A 22,915-nucleotide genomic window follows, 5' to 3' on the forward strand; every position below is an offset into this window, starting at 1 on the left:
TTGGGGCTTTAACAAGATTTTTGTGAGGAAAATGCGATTTTATTATTTTCACAGCTCAACGTTATAAAGTTTTGTGAAGCACTCGGGGGTTCAAGGTGCTTACCATGCATCTAAATACATTTCTTGAGTGGTCTATTTTCCAAAATGGGGTCACTTGTGAGGGCTCTCCAAATGGGACATGACGTCCGCTAATGATTCCTGGAAATTTTGCATTCAAAAAGTCAGTTGACGCTCCTTCCCTTCCCAGCCCTGCCATACGCCCAAACAGTACTTTTATCCCTCATATTGGGTATTGGCGTACTCAGGAGAAATTGCACAACAAATTGTATGGTTCAATTTTTCCTGTTACCCTTATGAAAATGCAATATTTTGTGCAGAGAACACATTTATGGAGAAATTATTTTTATTTTTATTTTTACTGCTCAACGTTATAAACTTCTGTGAAGCACTTGAGGGTCCAATGTGCTCACCACACATCTAGATCAGTTCCCTGAGGGGTCTAGGCTCCAAAATGGTGTCACTTGTGGGGGATTTTCACTGTTTAGGCACATCAGAGGTTCTCTAACTGCGACATTGTTCCAGCAAATTTTGCATTCACAAAGTAAAATGGCGCTCCTTCCCTTCTGAGCTCTGCCGTGTGCCCAAACAGTGGTTTTCTCCCTCATATGGGGTATTGGCATGCTCAGGAAAAATTACACAACAAACTTTGGGGTCCATTTTTTCCTGTTACTGTTGTATAAATAACAAATTGGATCTGAAGTCAATTTTTTGTGAAAAAAAGTTAAATGCTATTTTTCCAAAAAATTCCTGTGAAGCACCTGAAGGGTTAATAAACTTCTTGAATGTGGTTTTGAGCACTTTGAGGGGTGAAGTTTTCAGAAAGGTGTCACTTTTGGGTATCTTCTTTCAGATAGATCCCTCAAAGTGACTTCAAATGTGATGTGGTCCCTAAATAATGGTTTTGTAAATTGTGCTGGAAAGATGAAAAATCGCTGGTCAAATTTTAACCCTTATAACTTCCTAACAAAAAAAATTTGGGTTCCAAAATTATGCCGATGTAAAGTAAACATGTGGGAAATGTTATTTATTAACTATTTTGTGTGACATATCTCTGTGATTTAAGGGCATGAAAATTCAAAGCTTAAAAATTGCTACATTTTTGTTTTTTTTCACAAATAATCGCAAGTCATACCGAAGAAATTTTACCACTATCATGAAGTACAATATGTCACTAAAAAACAATCTTAGAATCACCAGGATACGTTGAAGCCTTCCAGAGTTATAACCTCAAATAATGACAGTGGTCAGAATTGTAAAAATTGGCCAGGTCATTAACGTGCAAACCACCCTTGGGGGTAAAGGGGTTACGTAATGTAATTTCTCATCTATAATTGCATTGTTACGTATATATTGTGAATTCAGTATCTACAAGGAGGTGGCACTCATAATAGTAGAAAGTTCATCCATGTAACACAATGGAGCAATTTGCCCAATTCGGTCAGAACATACTGTAGGTTATTAAAAATATTCAGTTCTGTTGTAATTCCAATTGAAAGCTTCTGTTATTAGTTCTGCACTTCTGAGGGTAAAATCCTGACAACTTACAGTGCAATACATAAGATTTCCAAAACCTCATTTGCCTGTAGTAAAAGAAAATAAAAAATCAATATAGAATTCAGAGCAAGCGGCAGAATTTCATATGTGCCTCCTATCGGAGGTAGCTAGACTACAAGTCAATGATCCTGATTTATCATTTGTGATTTTTTTTTAAGATAATTATATTTGTGCAAGTTCATCAAAATGTATTGTTCGTGAATTTGGTGCAAAATCAAAAATGCTTAATTTTTATCAGTAACCATTTTTGTGACTTTTTAGCTCAAAAAGTCACATAATCTTTTAACCCCTTCACCCTGCAGCCATTTTCCGTTTTTTTAGTTTTTTTTCCTCCCTTTCTTCCAAGAGCCATTTTTTTTTATTTTTCTGTGAGTATAGACACATGTGGGCTTGTTTGCCAGACAAGTTGGACTTTTCAAGCACACCATTCATTTTATCATGTGATGCACTGGAAAGCGGGAAAAAAATTACAAGTGCGTTGAAATTGCAAAAAAAAAGTGCAATTTCAAAATTATTTTGGAGGAGATTTATTTAACATGTTCACTATACGGTAAGGGTAGGTGTACACGGTCAGTAAACACTACGAGTTGGACGCTGCGTATTTCCGCAGCGTCCAGATGTAAAAGCATGGTGAATGGGATTTCAAGAAATCCCATGCCCACTATGCACGCACCGACGCCTGCGATCACTCGCGGAGATGGACATGCGGCACATGTTTCCAGACTGCAGCATGCCCATTTATCTTGGGGAGACACGAGTCTCCGCAAGATAAATTTCACCCGTACAATATATTGGAACGTGGTGATTCCGCATAGTTCAGTGATCACATGTGGATTCACCTGCGTTCAAAAGCCGGCAGCGCTTTGGACGCAGAAGATATGTGCTGCGTCCAAAGCGCTGCCAATTATTGACCATGTGCACTACTACTACTTTATCTGGCAATATGATTCCCCAGGTCAGTAAAAGTATGCATTTACCAAACATGCATAGTTTTTTCTTAATTTAAGTGGTGGCACGCTAAATGCCGCTGTCAGACATTGACAGCGTGATTTATCAGGTTAACAGCCGTGGGTGGAGCTCAGCACCACACACAGCTGTTGGAGGCACATGATAGCTGGTTAAGTCATGTGCCAGGAAAGATGTGGGCTCAGCGTGTGAACCTCAATAAAATTCAGAAAACCAACATATGATGTAGCAGTACGTCATATGTTGGTAAGGACAAAATGTTGCAAGTTAGTCTTCAACTGCACTAAAATAGAAAATATCGTCCAGAAACCCCTGCTCCAGGCAGGGACTGGAGCATTATGTGCCAAAAAAAATGCTACATTTGAAAATGCAGCATTTCATGAATCTAAACACATCTGGATAAGCAAAGTTGTACAGAGAAATAAAAAAACAACTCAACCCCTTCACAACCAGAAGTTTTTGCGTTTTCGTTTTTTGCTCCCCTTATTCCAAGAGCCATAACATTTTTATTTTTCAAAATGGCCATGTTAGAGCTTGTGTTTTGCATGACAAGTTGTCAGCGGCATTTAACTAGTTAACAGAGATTCCACCCGCCGCTGTTGCACGCACATATCCGCTGTATAGATCAGCTGTCATGTGCCTGGAAAAGTGTGGTCTCAGCGCCGGAGTCTGACATCGGCGTACTAGTACGCCCAATGTTGGAAAGGTGTTAAAAAAGAAAGACAACTTTAAAATGCTGAAAACTTTATAGAGAATAAGACACAAATAGTAAAGCTGCTAAAAATGAGCAACTTACTCCAGAGAACAGAAGAAACAACAAGGACCGGTGATAATGACCAACCCATATGCTGACAAGGTACTTTTCCCTTATCAGTACACAGAACAAGGTTTTGTGGGGGTTGGATATTCATAAAAGGACCAGCTGGATTTGGCGTCATATTGGCAGTGCCCCACTAGAAATAAAAAAGAAAATACTTTACTCACAGGAAAGAGATAATTTGGATACTTTTCTATGGCACAATTACATAGCTGGTCTGCTCAATGAAAACCAGTTTCACCCCAAACCTGCATCACGGGGGTCTAATTGAGCCTGTCAAACTTTGTTCCACAGTGATAACGGACATATTTTACATCATAGCTATAATGATTTGAGGGGCTTATGATGGAGATCTAATATAGTTATTTTTCTCTCTGTTCTTTAGGTTCCTGATGTTTAGCATGGTGCTGGTGACCATTGTGGTAGTAAGCTGTACGGTTGTGTTGAATATGCACTTTAGAACACCAAGCACACACATAATGACGGATCGCATGAAGATGGTAAGTAAAGGGAAGGTGGATTGTTGTACCTCCATGATCAACAAATAATGAACTATGATGTTTAGTTTTCTAGAATAACCCAATTTTAGGGCACATTCAGAGTCGGTTTTAACGTATGAGTGCTATCCATGATTTTTATGGATAGCACTTGTACCTATGATAGTTTAAAAGATAATTCACATATCCGATTTTTTTTACCCCGGCCAAGTGTTCCGCACAAAAGCACTTTCCGATATTGATACAAGTGTCGGATCAATCTCGTCGATGCAAGGTCTATGGATCCGCGAAAAAAAATCAGACTGCACCTGGATAACATCAGTGTTTTGTCCGTTTTTTCACAGACTGTCTCATAAGAGATGCCTGAGAAACCGCCATTGATTTTTTTTTTTTCACCCCATAAAAGCTGATGAAAGTTTGATAGCAAAAACTGGGACACTGACCAAACTCTGATGACATTCTGATCAAAAACACTGGTGAAACTCGAACCGTTTATTTGGGTGCTAGAAAAAAGTCTGACGTGTGAATGAGTCTAAACTCTTGTAGATTGTAGGCGATGGGTCGCTGATCCAAGTCTTTTTCTATGGATATCTACAAAAGTACTCAATGGCATTCATTGTCCTGAGGGTCCTATGATAAGAGAAAGTATATAGTGCAAAATACAATACTTTAGTGTACCTCTGCGCAGAATAGAGTGGCCTATCACACTATTCTATACTGTACAACAAAGAAGAGGTTTGCCAATATATATATCAGTCTAGTATAAGCCAAAAAGGTGAAAGGAGCCTCCAAAAATATTTGGCATTTGTGTGGGGACCTTTCAAAGTCATTCACATACAGAATGTGACCTGAAACATGCAAAATCCTTACCAAAAAAGTACAAGGAATTATTTCTCACAAATTCATTCTTTTTTGTTGAAAATACAAAGGACACTATGATCCTTATAGTTATTCTATACTACCAAACCTTTGCAACTGTATGGCTGTGTGCACACGCTGCGGATTAGTTGCGGATGCATCCACGCGGATTTTATAAATTCCGCAGGTGAAACCGCAGGTCAAAATACCTTGCCCTGCGGTTTTTCATCTCCTCAATGGAGGAGCTGGCAAACCGCAGCAGAATCCGCAGAAAGAATTGACATGTCAATTCTTTCTGCGGATTGAAAACCGCAGATAATCCACGCAGAAAATTCCACACCGTCTGCATTGCGGTTTTTGATTCCCATAGGGAATCATTGTACTGTACACCGCAGCAAAAACTGCTGCGGGTCCGCAGCAGCCAAAACCGCTGCGGAACCGCAGCAAAATCCGCAGCGTGTGCACACAGCCTATATGTATTGTGTCATAAGTGTATGAACTGTAAATTTTGTACATGGACCACCCTCATCTGCAAGTTTTTAATTGTTCTTATATAGTAGTGTCTTTTTGTATTGTATTTCGTATTTGATTTATGATAAATTGTCCTGTGCACATTTTGTAGGTTGTCGTTCTCAGAGTAGTGTCCTGATGTATACTGGGGGTTATGTTGCATGTACAGTTGCAAACAAAATTACTCAACATCATTGCAAATTCGGTTTATTTTCAAAATTTAGAAACTTTCTGCCGTGTGCAATAAACCAATGAAATAAGAACAATTTTATAACACAATACAATTGATATAACAGATAATTTCTTCAAGTTCAACACAAAACGACACCTTTAACCCCTTTCTGACATATGACGTACTATCCCGTCCAGGTGACCCAGGCCCGTATGACCGTGGACGGGATAGTACGTCATACCGATCAGCCGCGCTCACGACACTTTAACCCCCGGCACACTGCGATCAAACATGATCGCAATGTTCCGGAGGCATAGGGAAGAATCGCGCAGGGAGAGGGCTCCCTGTGTGCTTCCTTGAGAACCTCAGAACAACGCGATGTGATGGCGTTATTCCGAGGGCCTCCTCCCTGCAGGATCCAAGATGGCCGCAGGGTCCTTCTGGGTCCTGCAGGGAGGTGGCTTTTCAGTGCCTGCTGAGAGCAGGCATCGGCAAGCCTCCTGCACTGACTGTCAGATTGCTGATCTGACACAGTGCTCTGCAAAGTGTCAGATCAGTGATCTGACTTTATATAGTGATGTCCCAGCCTGGGACAAAGTAAAAAAAAAAAAAAAAAATTAACATGTGTAAAAATATTTTTTTTTAAATTCCTAAATAAAGAAAAAATAAATAAAATATTGTTCCAAAAATACATTTCTTTATGAAAATAAAAAAAACAATAAGAGTACACATATTTAGTATTGCCGCATCCATAACGACCCGCCCTATAAAACCGTCTCACTAGTTAGGGTATGTGCACACGTTGCGGATTTGCCTGCAGAATTTTCCGCACTGAATCTGCGCCTCTTGACAAAAAACGCAGGTAAAAATTCACACTTTTTCCTGCATTTTCCATGCGTTTTTCATGCATATTTCCTGTGGCTTTTCATGCGTTTTTTCATGCGGATTGTATGTGTTTTTGCCGCGGATTTGATGCGGTTTTTTCAGTGCGGTTTTGCCTGCGGATTTGTATGTATTTTTGTAAGCTAAATAAAGATATGTTATTTAACAAAAAAAAGATTTGTGATGTCATTTCTGGTTCAATCTCCTCTTTTACATTTGTTCAACCCACACTCCATTACACACACAGATAGATAGATAGATAGATAGATAGATAGATAGATAGATAGATAGATAGATAGATCGGTCCATAACAACTTGGTTTCAGAAGTCCTGGAAGATCCTAGAGTTTTGTATGGGGTTAAAATCAGTTACCTGATGGTAACACCATAGAAGATCTTTGGTGGGATTTAAACAAGGAGGTTGCAGCACTCAAACCCAAGAATATTAGTGAACTTGAGGCCATTGCCCATAAGGAATGGGCTAATATTTTTCTGGAACACTGACAGAAGCTGATGTCTTGCGATGCATCACGTTTGTAACAGGTGATAACAGCCAAAAGTTGTCTACTAAGTACTAAAGACTAGAGTTGAGCGATACCGTCCGATACTTCAAAGTATCGTATCGGATGGTATCGGCCGATCTTTAAAAAAGTATCGGTATCGCCGATTCCGATACCGGAAGTCCCATTCAAGTCTATGGGACTTCCGGTATCGGAATAAGAAAAACCCTTTCCTGCCCTTGTACAGCCTCTCTGGGGTCTGTACGGGCCTTTCGGGGGGCTGTGCCGGCCTGCCAGGGGGTCTGTGCAGGCTCCGGTGGTCTGTGCAGGCTCCGGGGGGCTGTGCCGGCCTGCCGGGGGGCTGTGCCGGCCTGCCGGGGGGCTGTGCAGGCTCCGGGGGGCTGTGCCGGCCTGCCGGGGGGCTGTGCCGGCCTGCCGGTGGTCTGTGCAGGCTCCGGGGGTCTGTGCAGGCATCGTCCGATGGGACTACAAGACCCATCGGGCGATGCCTGCTACCATGACAGTGATTGACACATTAGCCAATGATGGGACAGTAGTAGTCCCATCATCCGGCTAATGTGTTAAATGTAAAAAAAAAAAAAAAAAATTACATGCTACATACATACAACATGCATACTACATACATGCTACATTCATACTACATACTACATACATGCTACATTCATACTACATAAATACTACATGCAACATACATACTACATATATACTACATGAATGCTACATACATACTGCATGCTACATACATACCACATATATACTACATACATACTACATGCATGCTACATACATAACACATATATACTACATACATACTACATGCTACATACTACATATATACTACATGCATGCTACATACTACATGCTACATACATACTACATATATACTACATGCATGCTACATACATACTGCATGCTACATGCATGCTACATACATACTACATACATACTACATGCTACATACATACTACATATATACTACATACATACTACATATATACTACATGCATGCTACATACTACATGCTACATACATACTACATATATACTACATGGATGCTACATACATACTACATGCATGCTACATACATACTACATGCTACATACATACCACATACATACTACATATATACTACATGCATGCTACATACATACTGCATGCTACATGCATGCTACATACATACTACATACATACTACATGCTACATACATACCACATATATACTACATACATACAATACATTCATACAATACACGCAGCAATGGCATAAAGTGAGACTAGGGACTTTTTTTTTTTAAGTGGCGGAGGAATACAGTGCGGAAGGATACCTACCTTCCGTCATTGGATTCCTGCAGCCCGTAGAGAACGGCAGCATCATCTGATGCTGCAGTTCTCTACCCAAGATCGTCGTGGGACACACTCGTGGACTGCTTCGGATCGTGGGTGAGTATTTTTGTGGTTTGTTATGTTAATATTTATTCCGGAAAAGACAATGGCTTCGGGGAACAATGTGACAAGTATTGGTAAGTATGTTACTCTATGTTATATGTACTGTATGTCTATGTATGTATTGTATGAATGTATTGTATGTATGTAGTATATATGTGGTATGTATGTAGCATGTAGTATGTATGTAGTATGTATGTAGCATGCATGTAGCATGTAGTATGTATGTAGCATGCATGTAGTATATATGTAGTATGTATGTAGCATGCATGTAGTATATATGTAGCATGTATGTAGTATGTATGTGGTATGTATGTAGCATGTGGTATGTATGTAGCATGTAGTATGTATGTAGCATGCATGTAGTATATATGTAGTATGTATGTAGCATGTAGTATGTATGTAGTATGTATGTAGTATGTATGTGGTATGTATGTAGCATGTAGTATGTATGTAGCATGCATGTAGTATATATGTAGTATGTAGTATGTATGTAGTATGTATGTGGTATGTATGTAGCATGTAGTATGTATGTAGCATGCATGTAGCATGCATGTAGTATGTATGTAGCATGCATGTAGTATGTATGTAGCATGCATGTAGTATGTATGTAGCATGCATGTAGTATGTATGTAGTATGTATGTAGCATGCAGTATGTATGTAGCATGTATGTAGTATGTATGTAGTATATATGTAGTATGTATGTAGCATGTAGTATGTATGTAGCATGTAGTATGTATGTAGCATGCATGTAGTATGTATGTAGCATGCATGTAGTATGTATGTAGCATGCATGTAGTATGTATGTAGCATGTATGTAGTATGTATGTAGTATATATGTAGTATGTATGTAGCATGTAGTATGTATGTAGCATGCATGTAGTATGTATGTAGTATTTTTTTTTTTTTAACATTTAACACATTAGCCGGATGATGGGACTACTACTGTCCCATCATTGGCTAATGTGTCAATCACTGTCATGGTAGCAGGCATCGCCCGATGGGACTTGTAGTCCCATCGGACGATGCTTGCACAGACCCCCGGACATCAGCACAGCCCCCCGGCAGGCCGGCACAGCCCCCCGGCAGGCCGGTACAGACCCCCACAGGGTGCACAGACCACCGGCAGGCCGGCACAGCCCCCCGGCAGGCCGGTACAGACCCCCACAGGGTGCACAGACCACCGGCAGGCCGGCACAGCCCCCCGGCAGGCCGGTACAGACCCCGGGCAGTCCACACAGCCCCCCGGCAGGCCGGCACAGCCCCCCGGCAGGCCGGCAGAGACCCCCGGAAGGCCCGAAATGACGGCGCATCATGATGCGCACACACCGCGCATCATGATGACGTCAGTCTGTCAATCAACTTTGAACTTCCGATTCCGATGCCGAATTCCGATATTGAAAAAATATCGGAAGTCGGTATCGGAATTCCGATACAGCAAGTATCGGCCGATACCCGATACTTGCGGTATCGGAATGCTCAACACTACTAAAGACACTTGTCATGAAGGTATTGAATAATTTTGATACTGTAGTAGTCATTAGAAGTGACATTTTGTGCTAAATTTGGAGAAACCATTTGTTATATTAGTTCTGTTGTATAACTTGTTCTTGAATGGTTTATTGCAAAAAGCAGAAAGTTTCAAAATTTTGCTGATAAACCTAATTTGTAAAAAGGTTTTGATCATTTTGACTGTGACTTTACTTGTGCACTTTGTAGGTAAACACTCTCTACTCATTTTGTATATATATATGTCCTTATAGTTCTACCAAGTAAATAATTTGGCCTAATATTAAAGCATTAGTTAAGTTATGCATGATAATATCTGCGCTACACTGATTTCCTATTATTTTTTCAGATGTTTCTGAACAAACTGCCCCGCTTATTGCATATGTCCCAACCAGCAGAACCTGATCCTGAACCATGGAATGGGGTTCTTCAGAGACGCAGCAGTTCTGTAGGGTACATTGCAAAAGCAGAGGAGTATTTCAGTGTGAAGTCTAGAAGTGAACTTATGTTTGAGAAGCATGCAGAGCGACATGGTCTGACCAGTCGAGCCACACCTGCCAGTAAGTTCTGTGTTAATTTACCTAAATTTAACCATACAAATATAAGTAAACAAAGTAAAGTAAATAAAATATGTATTTGTGTATATATTTACTAGATGTGGGCCCGATGCTATCGTATCGGGAGGGCAGTGACATCACGATGGGGGCAGCTCTGTGGCGCTGGGGGTGGCGGCCCACTCACCTCCGCGCAGTCACAGCCAGCAGGAAAGGAAAGATGGTGGTTTCCGGCCTGTGCTTGAGATAGGGTGCGGTGCCACCAGAGGGCTCCCGCACCCCATCTCCAGCACAGGCCGCAAGCCGCCGTCTTTCTAGCCAGCTGTGACTGCACGGAGGTGGGTGGGCAGGCAGTGGCGAGTCCTAGCGGGGGTCCGGCGGTGGGTCCTGGTGGGGGTCCGACGTGGGTGTAACGGCGGTGTCCCACTGGTGGTACTGCGCAGGGGTCTGGTACCACCAGGGGGTGCCATATTTGAATACCCATCACTTGGGTATTCCATCCCCTCATTACACCCCACTCATTACACCCTACTCATTACACCCCACTCATTACACTACCTCATTATATCCCCTCATTACACCCCACTCATTACAACCCCTCATTATACCACCTCATTACACCCCTCTCATTACACCACCTTGTTACACCCCCTCATTACACCCCTCTCATTATACCCCTCTCATTATACCCCTCTCATTACACCCTCTCATTACACCCCTCTGATTACTCCCCTCTCATTATACTCCCTCATTAAACCCCTCATTTCACCCCTCTCATTATATCCCCTCATTACACCCCTCTCATTACACCCCACTCATTACACCCCACTCATTACACCTCTCTCATTACACCACCTTGTTACACCCCCTCATTACACCCCTCTCATTATACCCCCTCATTAAACCCTTCATTACACCCCTCTCATTACACCCCACTCATTACACCTCCTCATTATACCCCCCATTACACCTCACTTATTACACCCCTCTCATTATATCCCCTCATTACACCTCACTCATTACACCCCTCTCATTACACCCCACTCATTACACCTCCTCATTATACACCCCATTACACCCCACTCATTACACCCCACTAATTAGACCCCTCTCAATACACCCCTCTCATTATACTGCCTCATTACTCCCCCCTCATTATACTCCCTCATTACACCCATCTCACTATACCCTTATACCCTCTCATTACTCCCCCATCATTACACCCTCTCATTATACCTCTCATTACACCCTCTCATTACACCCTTCTCATTATACCCCTCTGATTACACCACTGATTATACCCTTCTCAATATACCCCTCTCATTACAACCCTCATTATACCCCTCTCATTACACCCTCTCATTATAACCCTCTCATTATACCACTCTCATTACACCCTCTCATTACACCCTCTCATTATACCCCTCTCATTACACCCCCTCATTATACCCCTCTCATTATACCCTCTCATAACACCCTTCTCATTATACCCCTCTCATTACACCATCTCATTATACCCTTCTCATTACACCCCTATCATTACACCCTCTCACTATACCCCTCTCATTACACGGTCTCATTACACCCTCTCATTATACCCCTCTCATTACAACCTCTCATTATACCCCTCATTATACCCTTCTCATTACACCACTCATTACACCATCTCATTATACCTTCTCATTATATCCCCTCACTATACCCCTCTCATTACACGGTCTCATTATACCCCTCTCATTACACCCTCTCATTATACCCTCTCATTATACCTCCTCATTATACCCCTCTCATTACTCCACTCATTATACCCTCTCATTATACTCCTCATTATACCCTTCTCATTATACCCCTCTCATTATACCCCTCTTATTACATCCCTCTCACAGCCGGCAGAAAAGAGGGTGGTTTGCGGCCTGTGCTGGAGATGGAGTGCGGTGCAACCAGAGGGCGCCCACACCCCATCTCCAGCACAGGCTGCAAGCTGCGGTCTTTCCTGATGGCTGTGACTGCATGGAGGTAGGTGGGCAGGCAGCGGCGGGATCCGGCGTGGGGGTCCGGTGGCGGCAGGTCTGGGGGTGGTTCCTGGTGGGGGGCCGGCAGCGTGTCCTGGCGGCGGGTCCGGCGGCAGTGGCGGGGTGGTCTGTCATGGGTGTAACGGCGGTGTCCCGCTGGTGGTACTGCTCAAGAGCCTGGCACCACCAGCGGGTGCCATATTGGAATACCCATCACTTGGGTATTCCAATATGGCGGTCGGCGTACATCTGGTGCAACGCAGTGGATTGTGGGACTCGAGGACATCCAGATGGAAGTGGATGACGGACAATTTTAGGTAAGAATATAAAAGATATATGTATCTAGTGCGGAACGCACTAAATAAAAAATATAAATAAAGTGCGTTCGCCGCTCGGGGTCCACCATGCAGTAGGTGGTATAACCGCTGCTAGATGGTGGCAGAACAATATGGCGGTAATGTGCACAGGGTTAAGCGTCACCCAAGTGCACAGAGCAATCTCACAGTGACGCCTATGTACATAAACAAACGAGCTGAGGCTGTTAAGGTCACAGGTACTCAGCGTAGTTACACACATGGTATAAGGTCACAGGAATAGCCCAAGATGGCGGCACAAAGTCCTTCTAGACCTACCGTGTGTGTAGCGTCGCAGCCGCGAATGCTTAAGTGTGCTGCTACTGCAGCGCGGCGTAGGACACTGCCGCTATACGACAATGCTAAGCGCAATGTCGGACGATAGCAGCTGTGGACTATGAAGCAGAGGCGCGCTGGTACTAAACTCAATCCCTCACACAAGCGTAATATCAAAGGATAGGGGTTTCAAATGAGTCATTCACCAGAATCATGCATTCATCGTCATTCACCCAGCAGCAAGTACAGTCTATACTAGCTCATGGCCGAACAACCATGCACGCCTTTTATAGCAGCCGGGACCTTCCGGAAGCTTCCAGATCTCCGAGATGGACAAATGAGATCTGGAGTGGGACCTGAGCACATGACTCCGATCTCTGGCTCGGGTGGTTCCAGAAGCTCAAAAAAGTTGGGAGCTGAGGTAACCTTCCGCTTGGATTAAGCATGCTCCATACCGCGCTCCGAAAAACGGAGGTCAATGCGGGTGGAAATGGCAATCAGATCCTCCAAAGTTGCGGGAACCTCTCTGGTAGAGAGACCATCTTTGACATGCTCTGCCAAACCTCTCCAAAACACAGGAATAAGGGCTTTGTCAGACCACTCCAGCTCGGAAGCCAGTGTCCGAAAACGAACGGCATACTAACCGAGAGGGATCCCTGGGTCAAAGCCAAAAGCTGAAGAGAGGTGTCGTGCGTGACCCGTGGACCAAGGAAGACCTGCTTAATAGCTGTTAAAAACTGAGCAGCAGTCCGAACCTCTGGGTCACCACGATCCCATAGTGGCGTAGCCCACTCCAACGCCTTGCCCGACAGAAGGGAGACAATAAACCCCACCTTGGCCTGTTCCGTAGGGAATCGTGCAGCCAGTAGCTCCAGCTGGATAGAGCACTGACTGATGAAACCCCTACAGGAGGCGCCATCGCCAGAAATTTATCGGGCAATGGGAGGCGGGTAACTGTCGGCACGTGGGAGGACGTAAACATACGCGTAATCGTGTCAGTGATTGCTTGTACAGCAGCTTCGGTGGATTGCGCAGCTGAGAGAGCCCTCTCAAGAGTGGCCAACCGGCCCTCAAGCTGCCGAATGCACTGCAAGAGTTGCTGCTGTTCTGCCATCACTAGCCAGACCCTGGAGCTAGTATAATGTTAGGAACGGCAGAACGCACTAAATAAAAATATAAATAAAGTGCGTTCGCCGCTCGGGGTCCACCGTGCAGTAGGTGGTATAACCGCTGCTAGATGGTGGCAGAGCAATATGGCGGTAATGTGCACAGGGTTAAGCGTCACCCAAGTGCACAGAGCAATCTCTGTTAAATCACAGTGACGCCTATGTACATAAACAAACGAGCTGAGGCTGTTAAGGTCACAGGTACTCAGAGTAGTTACACACACGGTATAAGGTCACAGGAGTAGCCCAAGATGGTGGCACACAGTCCTTCTAGACCTACCGTGTGTGTAGCGTCGCAGCCGCAAACACTTAAGTGGGCTGCTACTGCAGCGCGGCGTAGGACACTGCCGCTATACGACAATGCTAAGCACAAGCGCAATGTCGGACGCTAGCAGCTGTGGACCATGAAGCAGAGGCGCGCTGGCGCTGGTACTAAACTCAATCCCTCACAGAAGCGTAATAAAGGATAGGGGTTTCAAATGAGTCATTCACCAGAGTCATGCATTCATCGTCATTCACACAGCAGCAAGTACAGTTTATACTAGCGCATGGCGGAACAGCCATGCACGCCTTTTATAGCAGCCGGGACCATCCGGAAGCTTCCAGATCTCCGAGATGGACCAATGAGATCTGGAGCGGGACCTGAGCACATGACTCCCGATCTCCAATGGGAGATCGTCTCATGAGCATGCTCAGAAGGTGGATGGAAGGACTTAGCCTCAGGAGATATTTGCTGCAAGGCAATCTCCTCTGCAATCTCTTCTGCAGTGGATAAAGAGCAGGAGACTGCAGAATGTGAGGGTCTCGATTCCTGCATAGCGACCGCAGAAACCTGACTCCTAACAGTATATATATATATATATATATATATATATATATATGTGTGTGTATATATACATATATATGATTAAATAATTGTTGAACATGTCACCAATTGTTTATGTACAGTAAATATTTTTCTAAAGGTGCTATTGGCATTCTCACAAGATGTCTGTAACAACCCATACAATCCACACAGGCAATACTGAAACTTATTTAATGCTACTTTCAAAAACCTTTGTTGGTGATGACAGGTGGTAACCTCTGTGGAGAAACTAGTCACATACATTCCTCAGCTTTGATTGTGGTCCATTTTTGCACACAAACACACTTCAAATCCTGAAGGTTCCGTGTGCTGAATTCTGAGCTTTACTTCATTACATACATTTTCTATTGTATTCAGATCTGGTGATTGGCTTGGACATTCTAGCAGCTTTATTTTCTTTCTCTGAAACCAAATGAGTTTCCTTGGCTGTGTGTTTGGTATCATTATCTTGCTGAAATGTTCACCCTCGATTTATCCTAACCATACTAGCAGATGGCATTCTTTTCCAAGAATGTCTTGGTGCAGTGGAAAACATACCACCTGTGCAGCTGCACTGGGCCCAGAGGTGGAGGGAGGTCTTTGCAGGCAGGGGCGTACTGCCCATTGCGGCAGACTATGGAGCCGCTAAGGGGACCCGGTGTCAAGCACTCCCATCCATATGGATACCCAGATCCGAGTTCAGGCATTGAAAAAGGCGACAAGTCATGCAATTAGAGAGGCCACTGGCCAATGAACGTTTTCCCATCAGACTGATGAGAGCGCTCACTGGTTGGTATGTCTGTCCTCCTGCACGATGCAACAATGGTGAGTGTTCATTGAGTTATGAGGCCAGCCACACAGCACACGGGACCATACTGGAGGATGTGCAGAAGAACTTCCAGTGTGTCTTCTGTTCCCTTCCCGTCAGCGTCACGTTAAAAAGTAGAGGCGCTATGTGAATACCGTTGTGTGGTTTTATATGTAAAAGTAACGTGCGTTAAATGGAATGTAATGTATTATGGTGACGTACATTATATAAGGTGTTAATACATAATTTCAGTATAGAATAAGGATAAGTAGGTTTAGCATGTAAGATAGGAAATGGTTAAGAACAGGATTAGCCCAGTGGGTGGGCATTAGTGCTGATGAAAGAGGGGCACTTCCTGGTTAGAGGGAGTTCATTGTCAGCTAGTGAAGTGTACAGTGGAGTTCAGGTGGGGTGGGTTGCTAGGGGCAGCATGGGCCAAACAATTGAGTCAGTGGAAGGCCAAATAGAGCTCACTGATGAATATTCCAACAGCGTCTGGAGCCTAGGGCTCGGGCCAGATACTATGGAGCAGTTCTGGTCTTCTGACATCACAAGGTCGGTAGATGTGGAACTACATGGAGGGGCAAGTGGTAGACCGGGGTGATCTGACGGAGTGGACAACGAATCCCTGAGGCTGATGTAGTCAGCGGGCTTGGGAGTAGTCCAGAACAAATGGGTGGCGAGACAGATAAGGAGTGGTACTGAGGGGGAAGGAAGTGTGAATTTATCTGCTCTATTCCACTTGTATCCACCTGATGAACTTGGACTGTATAGTAAATTTTTGACTGGTACAATGAACCTGGTGTCCCATGTAATGTGTGCGCGCTGCTCCTGAGGACAGAAGCCTGGAGGCAGCAGGGTCCTGCGGCCTACAAATGTGTGTGATGCTCCCCACACCCTCCAGCACACTAAGACTGGAACACCCCTTTTATGTAAAGTGCCAGAGTGCAACTGGACAGAAGCTCTTTTGTGACTACCGCTCTCAAGACACTTTACAGTTGCACACAACGTAATGTTGTTGGTTCATAATATTCTGACAGAGCATCCATGTATGTGGAGAGCATGGGTTATCTAGCTTTAGGCACCTTCATCGTTTTCTAAAATCCTATTATATCAGTATCAGTATACCGAGGAGGAGGAGCGCCGAGAGATGGCTGCTCTGGCATGAGGCTCCTGAGTTTTTTAGTTTTTTCCCCGTTTAATTGTTAATTCTCCCTTTGGATCACTCACCATTGCGTAGCTACAGGATTCGGCAGAGCTGGGAGTAGTGTGGAGACTGCGATCAGCTGGGACCGGTGTCTTTCTGTCCTCATGGAGCTCCGTGCCTGGATTCAGCTGGGAGAGAGTGAAGCTGCTGGCTGCCTGCCAACTTTCCTACAACTTGTACCCATTTCCAGCAAGCAGATGATCCCAGGATAGGAAACCTGGTGGAGTGTGCGGTGCTGGAGTTGTTCTGGAGATCTTGTGGTCCACGTGGAGCTGTAGGGCTACAGGATTCGGCAGAGCTGGGAGTAGTGTGGAGACTGCGACCAGCTGGGACCGGTGTCTTTCTGTCCTCGTGGAGCTCCGTGCCTGGTTTCAGCTGGGAGAGAGTGAAACTGCTGGCTGCCTGCCAACTTTCCTACAACTTGTACCCATTTCCATCAAGCAGATGATCCCGGGATAGGAAAGCTGGTGGAGTGTGCGGTGCTGGAGATGTTCTGGAGATCTTGTGGTCCAGGTGGAGCTGAAGGGGTGAGCTGGGCAGGTTTGGACTGACTGTTGGCGTGTCCCCTGATGTCCCTGTCTTGTTGCACCCATGCCCTCCCCCCCAGCAGTGCTGGGAGCACCCTTTATGGAAAGTTGTACATTTAACTCTGCTAAGCTGTGACTGTTCAGTCTTTATAGCTACAAGCTGAGTGTAATCATGGCCACTGCACTCTGTAAACCTACTCTTATGATTTCAAGGGACATTTATTATTCTGGAATCATCCGCAATTTCTCATGGACTCCCCTTCTTGGAGCATGATTGCTAATTCAACAATTGAGTACATAAAATCCATTACTTCTGTGAAACCTGTGGAGGTGTACTGCAAGAGAGGTAGGAGAGGAGGCGTCCTGGCACGCCTTCGGAGGAGAGGGTTCAGAACAGCTCTTCCTTCACTCCACTTGGCTAATGTCCATTCCTTATCTAACAAAATGGAGGATCTGAGCTTACTTTGTAACACGAGATCTGATATGGCCAATTCAGCTGCTCTTTGTTTTACTGAGACCTGGTTGAATGAGACCATCCCTGATTGTAGTCTGGATCTACCTGGTTTTGTTATCTACAGAGCTGACCGTGATTGTGTAGCTTCAGGTAAACAAAGGGGGGTGGGATATGTCTCTACATCAACACTAGCTGGTGCTGTGATGTTAACATACTGGGAAAAGGTTGCTCTCCAGATCTAGAGTACCTTGCACTCAATTGTAGACCATTTAACTCTCCAAGAGAGTTTTCATCTATGGTTCTGGTTGCAGTATATATTCCCCCTCAAGCATCTGTTAAAGCTGCTATTGGTGAATTAGCTTGCAAAATATCAGAATGGGAGAAAGGATCTCCAGAAGCATTTGTGATCGTAATGGGGGACTTTAACAAAGGAAAACTCAACCTGGATCTCCCCAAATTTACTCAACATATAAACTGCTTCACGAGAGAGAACAATACGCTTGATCACTGCTATACAGTCATAAAAGGGGCCTACAGGGCAGTGAGGAGAGCAGCAGTGGGCTTTTTAGATCATTGTCTAATTCATTTAATTCCAGCCTACAGGCAAAGGTTGAAAACATCCAAACCTACAGTTTATACAAAGAAGACATGGTCTGAGGAGGCAAAATTGCAACTACAAGCATGCTTTGAATGCACGGACTGGGAGGTATTCCAGGAAACATGCTCGGGTCTGGATGAATGGGTTGATGCAGTGTCCTCATATATCCATTTTTGTGAAGACACGTTTATTCCATCCAAATCTGTCCACTTTCGGGGAAATAACAAGCCGTGGTTTACAAATAAAGTCAGGTTGATCCGTAAGAGAAAAGAGGAGGCTTATAAAGCAGGCGATATTACTGAATTCAAAAAACTTAGGAACTTGCTATCTAAAGAGATCAAGTTAGCCAAACACGAGTATGCAAAGATTCTGGAGGAAAGGTTCTCATCAAAAGATACTAGATCTGCATGGAGAGGATTAAGAGAGGTCACCAATTATAAAAGCCACCCCACTATAGTGAACCCCAACAGAAGTCTGGCAGCAGAGTTAAATGAATTCTACTGCAGATTTGAGGCAAGCTCTACACACAGTGGCTATTCATCTCTAAGCTCCTCAGTCTGTTCATATAAAGATCATTCATTGTGCAACACCCAAGTAGTGATCTCCGAGGCAGAGGTGATACGCATCCTGAAGGGACTTAAGGTCAAAAAGGCACCTGGCCCTGATGGTGTATCTCCAATGTGTCTGAAAGTATGTGCTACCCAGCTTGCCCCTATACTGACAAATATATACAATGTATCACTGAAAGAGTGTGTTGTACCTCAGTGTTGGAAAAGTTCCACAATAATTCCTGTCCCCAAGAAAGTGGGATCCTCTGAGTTGAACGACTATAGACCAGTAGCACTCACATCTGTAGCTATGAAAGTCTTCAAAAGAATTATGATGTCCCACCTGATAAAATTCACACAGAAGCTATGGGACCCGCTTCAGTTTTCCTATAAGGAGAATCGTTCGGCAAACGACACTGTCAATCTGGCACTGAAGTACATTTTGGATCATACAGATGAACTGCACTCATATGTCCGGATTCTTTTCATGGACTTTAGCTCAGCGTTCAATACCATTGATCCGAATTTACTTCATAAGAAAATGGTAGCTCTTGGAGTCCCTCTCAACTTATGCTTGTGGATTTATAACTTCCTGACAGCCAGGATACAGAGTGTAAAAGTTGGACCATTCACTTCGGACACCTTGGTCACAAACAACGGGGCACCTCAGGGGTGTGTTTTGTCCCCGTTACTATTTTCTCTCTATACGAATGATTGCATCTCTTCAGCAGACTCAGTAAAAATCTTGAAATTTGCCGATGATATGACACTGATTGGTCTCATCAGGGGAAATGCTGAAGACTTGTGTCGGAGTGAGGTGAAAAGAATATGTGACTGGTGTAAAGCCAATAATCTTGTACTCAACACTAAAAAAACTGCTGAGATGGTTGTGGATTTTAGGAAAGATCAACATGAGATACTTCCAATCTACATCCATGACGAAGTGGTTCTTAGGGTCACAGAGACCAAATTCCTTGGTGTTATCATCTCTCATGATCTTAAATGGAGGAAAAACGTGGATGCTGTTATAAGAAAAGCACTACAGAGGATGTTCTTCCTGCGTCAGCTGAAAAGATATGGTTTGTCTAAGAATCTGCTGATCTTATTCTTTAATGCTGTCATCAGATCTGTGATTTGTTCCTCTCTGATAGTCTGGTATGGGGGAGCCACTGCGCATGACAAACTCCGCTTACATAGGACTTTCAGAACAGCAGAGAGAATTATAGGTTCCCCCCTGCCTAAAATCCAGTATCTTTATGATAAGAGTATTCGATCCCACGCATTGAAAATTTCATCCGATCCCTCTCACCCGGGACACTCCTCATTCCAACTACTCCCTTCAGGACGTCGCTTCAGAGTACCCAAATGCAGCACCAACCGCCATATGAACAGCTTCTATCCACTCTCTGTTCAACAATTAAATCTTCATGTGTAGACTATATACTGTATCTGTCTTGTTAGATGTTACTTGTTGTATCTTTTGTTATATATTATATTGCCTCTTTGCCACAAAGAATTCCTTGTATATATGTAATATGTACTTGGCGATAATAAATTTGATTGATTGATTGATTGATTGATTGATAAAAATGGTCTCTCTTTACAGACATAATTTGCTTCTTTTTGGCTATCATTTGCAGGGGTGAATCCGTTGAATGCAGACAGTTCTCATGACCAACTATATGGAGAAATTAAACCAGCCATTGATGGAGCCAATTTTATTGTCAAGCACATGCGAGATAAGAATGACTACAATGAGGTATGTGTGGATTTTTTATATCATTCATCTTAAACTAGAAAGATTGCTGCATTTCACAGTATCATTTATTGGATCACTTGTCAATGCAGTAATCCAGTGACTTCATGTACTATATATGTTAGACATATGAGCCTGATGAAAAGGCGCTAAACAACTGATTCATCATCGCTTTTGCTTCTGTTTTTGTTTTACTTTTGTGACTTGTTTTTGTTTCCACCCAATTCATTATTCTATTCACGCCTTCGTTGAAATCAATGTTATGTGCTTGCCTGCTTTTTTTTTTGGTTTTCAGTTTTGTGGGCAAAGTTTAGGAATCCTAGATGTTTTATGCTAATTCATCAATTTGGCACAATTTCCCATCAGTCCCTTGGGTGTTTTTTGGAGTACGCCTGCAATTTTCCCTCAAATTTACGCCAAAATTCGCAAAAGCAGTTCCAGACAGAAAAAAAGCCTTTTTTTTTTACTTTGAGCCAAATTCATGAATTGCATATGTGATTTTGAAAAATTTGGTTACAAAACAGCAACTAATACCACAATACAAAAAAGGAAATTGACTTAAAAAAACACTGAGGGATCAGGGACAAAGTATTATTCCCTTTAGGTCCAGTTTTCTAATCAGTTACTTTTCTGTTGCATAATTCCCATACAGACCCATATGCCTTTTTTATCCCTGACTTTTTCCCCATATTCTTACTTTTTCAGGAAAAAGACAACTGGTATCGTGTTGCTCGAACAGTTGATCGATTGTTTCTTTTTATCGTGACACCAGTTATGATCATCGGGACCCTTTTGATATTTTTGGGAGGAGCTTACAATCAACCACCTTTATACCCATTCGCTGGTGACCCCTATGATTATAAGGAAGGACATAAAAGATTGATATAGAACCTGACATCAAGGTCCAACTGAACATATACAAGTCCCCATGGACCCAGAAATATGGTTTTACAGAGGACCTTCCAGCAGATTCCTCCCATTTAAACTAAAAACTGTGGCAAGAGAAAAGTGTGGATACATACTTTTCTTGGTGCTCATAGAGTTCAATGTGTAGGGAAAATAATTATGTAAATTACCCATAGGCAATTCCAGATCAGGCAAGTGCTCTGGTTGTTTGTCACTGACTCGCCAATCTCTCCAGTTTGGCTGACGGGTGCACATTCGAGGCTCTGAAATCCTTTGCTTGTGCTGTGGAATCCACGTGGGATACATGCACACTGATTTTATATGCTTGTGGTATCAACCTCGCGGATGCGCATGTGATGTCTCGGGAATTCATTGGGATTTATGTGTTCTAAACGCTGAAATCATTAGCTAAGCCCATATTGGTGAATAGCGTAAAGATCGTTTATTGACAACTACCACTGGGCACTTGCAAGTTAAATTGCATAATCACGGACAGTTCATTTTTCCTGCACCTAGAAGTCTATCAGTGCCAAGAAAGTCTGTATCCACATACTATAGGTTGCAAAAGGACTCCCTTTAAATTATATATTACAAGCATACATTCTTGTGGCTTATTCAGTGTCTAAAATATGTTTCTCTTCACAAAATTGCCAGTGTGTGATGTCCTTATAGGTTTATCTGTTCCATTTTGAAGTTATTTTATATAGAAAATATCCTTTAAATTGTTTAATTAGATCAAAGTCTTCAAATGTGTGAAAAGTTTTTTTTTTTACATAAAAAAGGTTTTGAAAAAGTATTCCGAGATCAAATATATTAAAGATATTTGGAATGAAAACAGTAAGTGGTATTTTTTAAATCTAAAAGGGAGACCTTGAGATAAAAATTTCAATAATGTCGGAACAAGGAATTGTTAACAATCAGTAGCATAGTCAGAAGGGTTGGTAGCCTAGGACTCCACACTCAAAGGGGCCCACCCGGAGCTACGGCTACACTTAACTATATCGGCAGTATTGTTAAACTGTTCGGTAGAGCAGGGAGACCAACCTTCACTACCGCTCTCCATTCTGTAGATCAAAGGTCACTTTAAAGGGAACCTTTCTCCATGTTTAACTTTTATA

At 43.2% G+C, this 22,915-nt stretch overlaps 1 protein-coding gene across 1 annotated transcript in view; it reads left to right on the top strand.

Annotated features, from left to right (window-relative positions):
* The window catches only part of CHRND (cholinergic receptor nicotinic delta subunit), a 43,771-nt gene extending 21,168 nt beyond the window's left edge, over positions 1-22,603 (top strand). The window contains exons 9-12 of the mRNA XM_073589338.1: positions 3,783-3,897; positions 10,138-10,348; positions 20,776-20,894; positions 21,597-22,603. Coding sequence (XP_073445439.1) covers positions 3,783-3,897; positions 10,138-10,348; positions 20,776-20,894; positions 21,597-21,779 — 628 coding nt within the window. The 3' untranslated portion in view covers positions 21,780-22,603. The remainder of the gene's footprint in view (positions 1-3,782; positions 3,898-10,137; positions 10,349-20,775; positions 20,895-21,596) is intronic.
* Positions 22,604-22,915: the final 312 nt, after the last annotated feature.

This window comes from Dendrobates tinctorius, unplaced genomic scaffold, assembly GCF_039654945.1.
Source record: "Dendrobates tinctorius isolate UK_male_01 unplaced genomic scaffold, ASM3965494v1 ptg000107l, whole genome shotgun sequence".
NCBI classification, from domain to species: domain Eukaryota; kingdom Metazoa; phylum Chordata; class Amphibia; order Anura; family Dendrobatidae; genus Dendrobates; species Dendrobates tinctorius.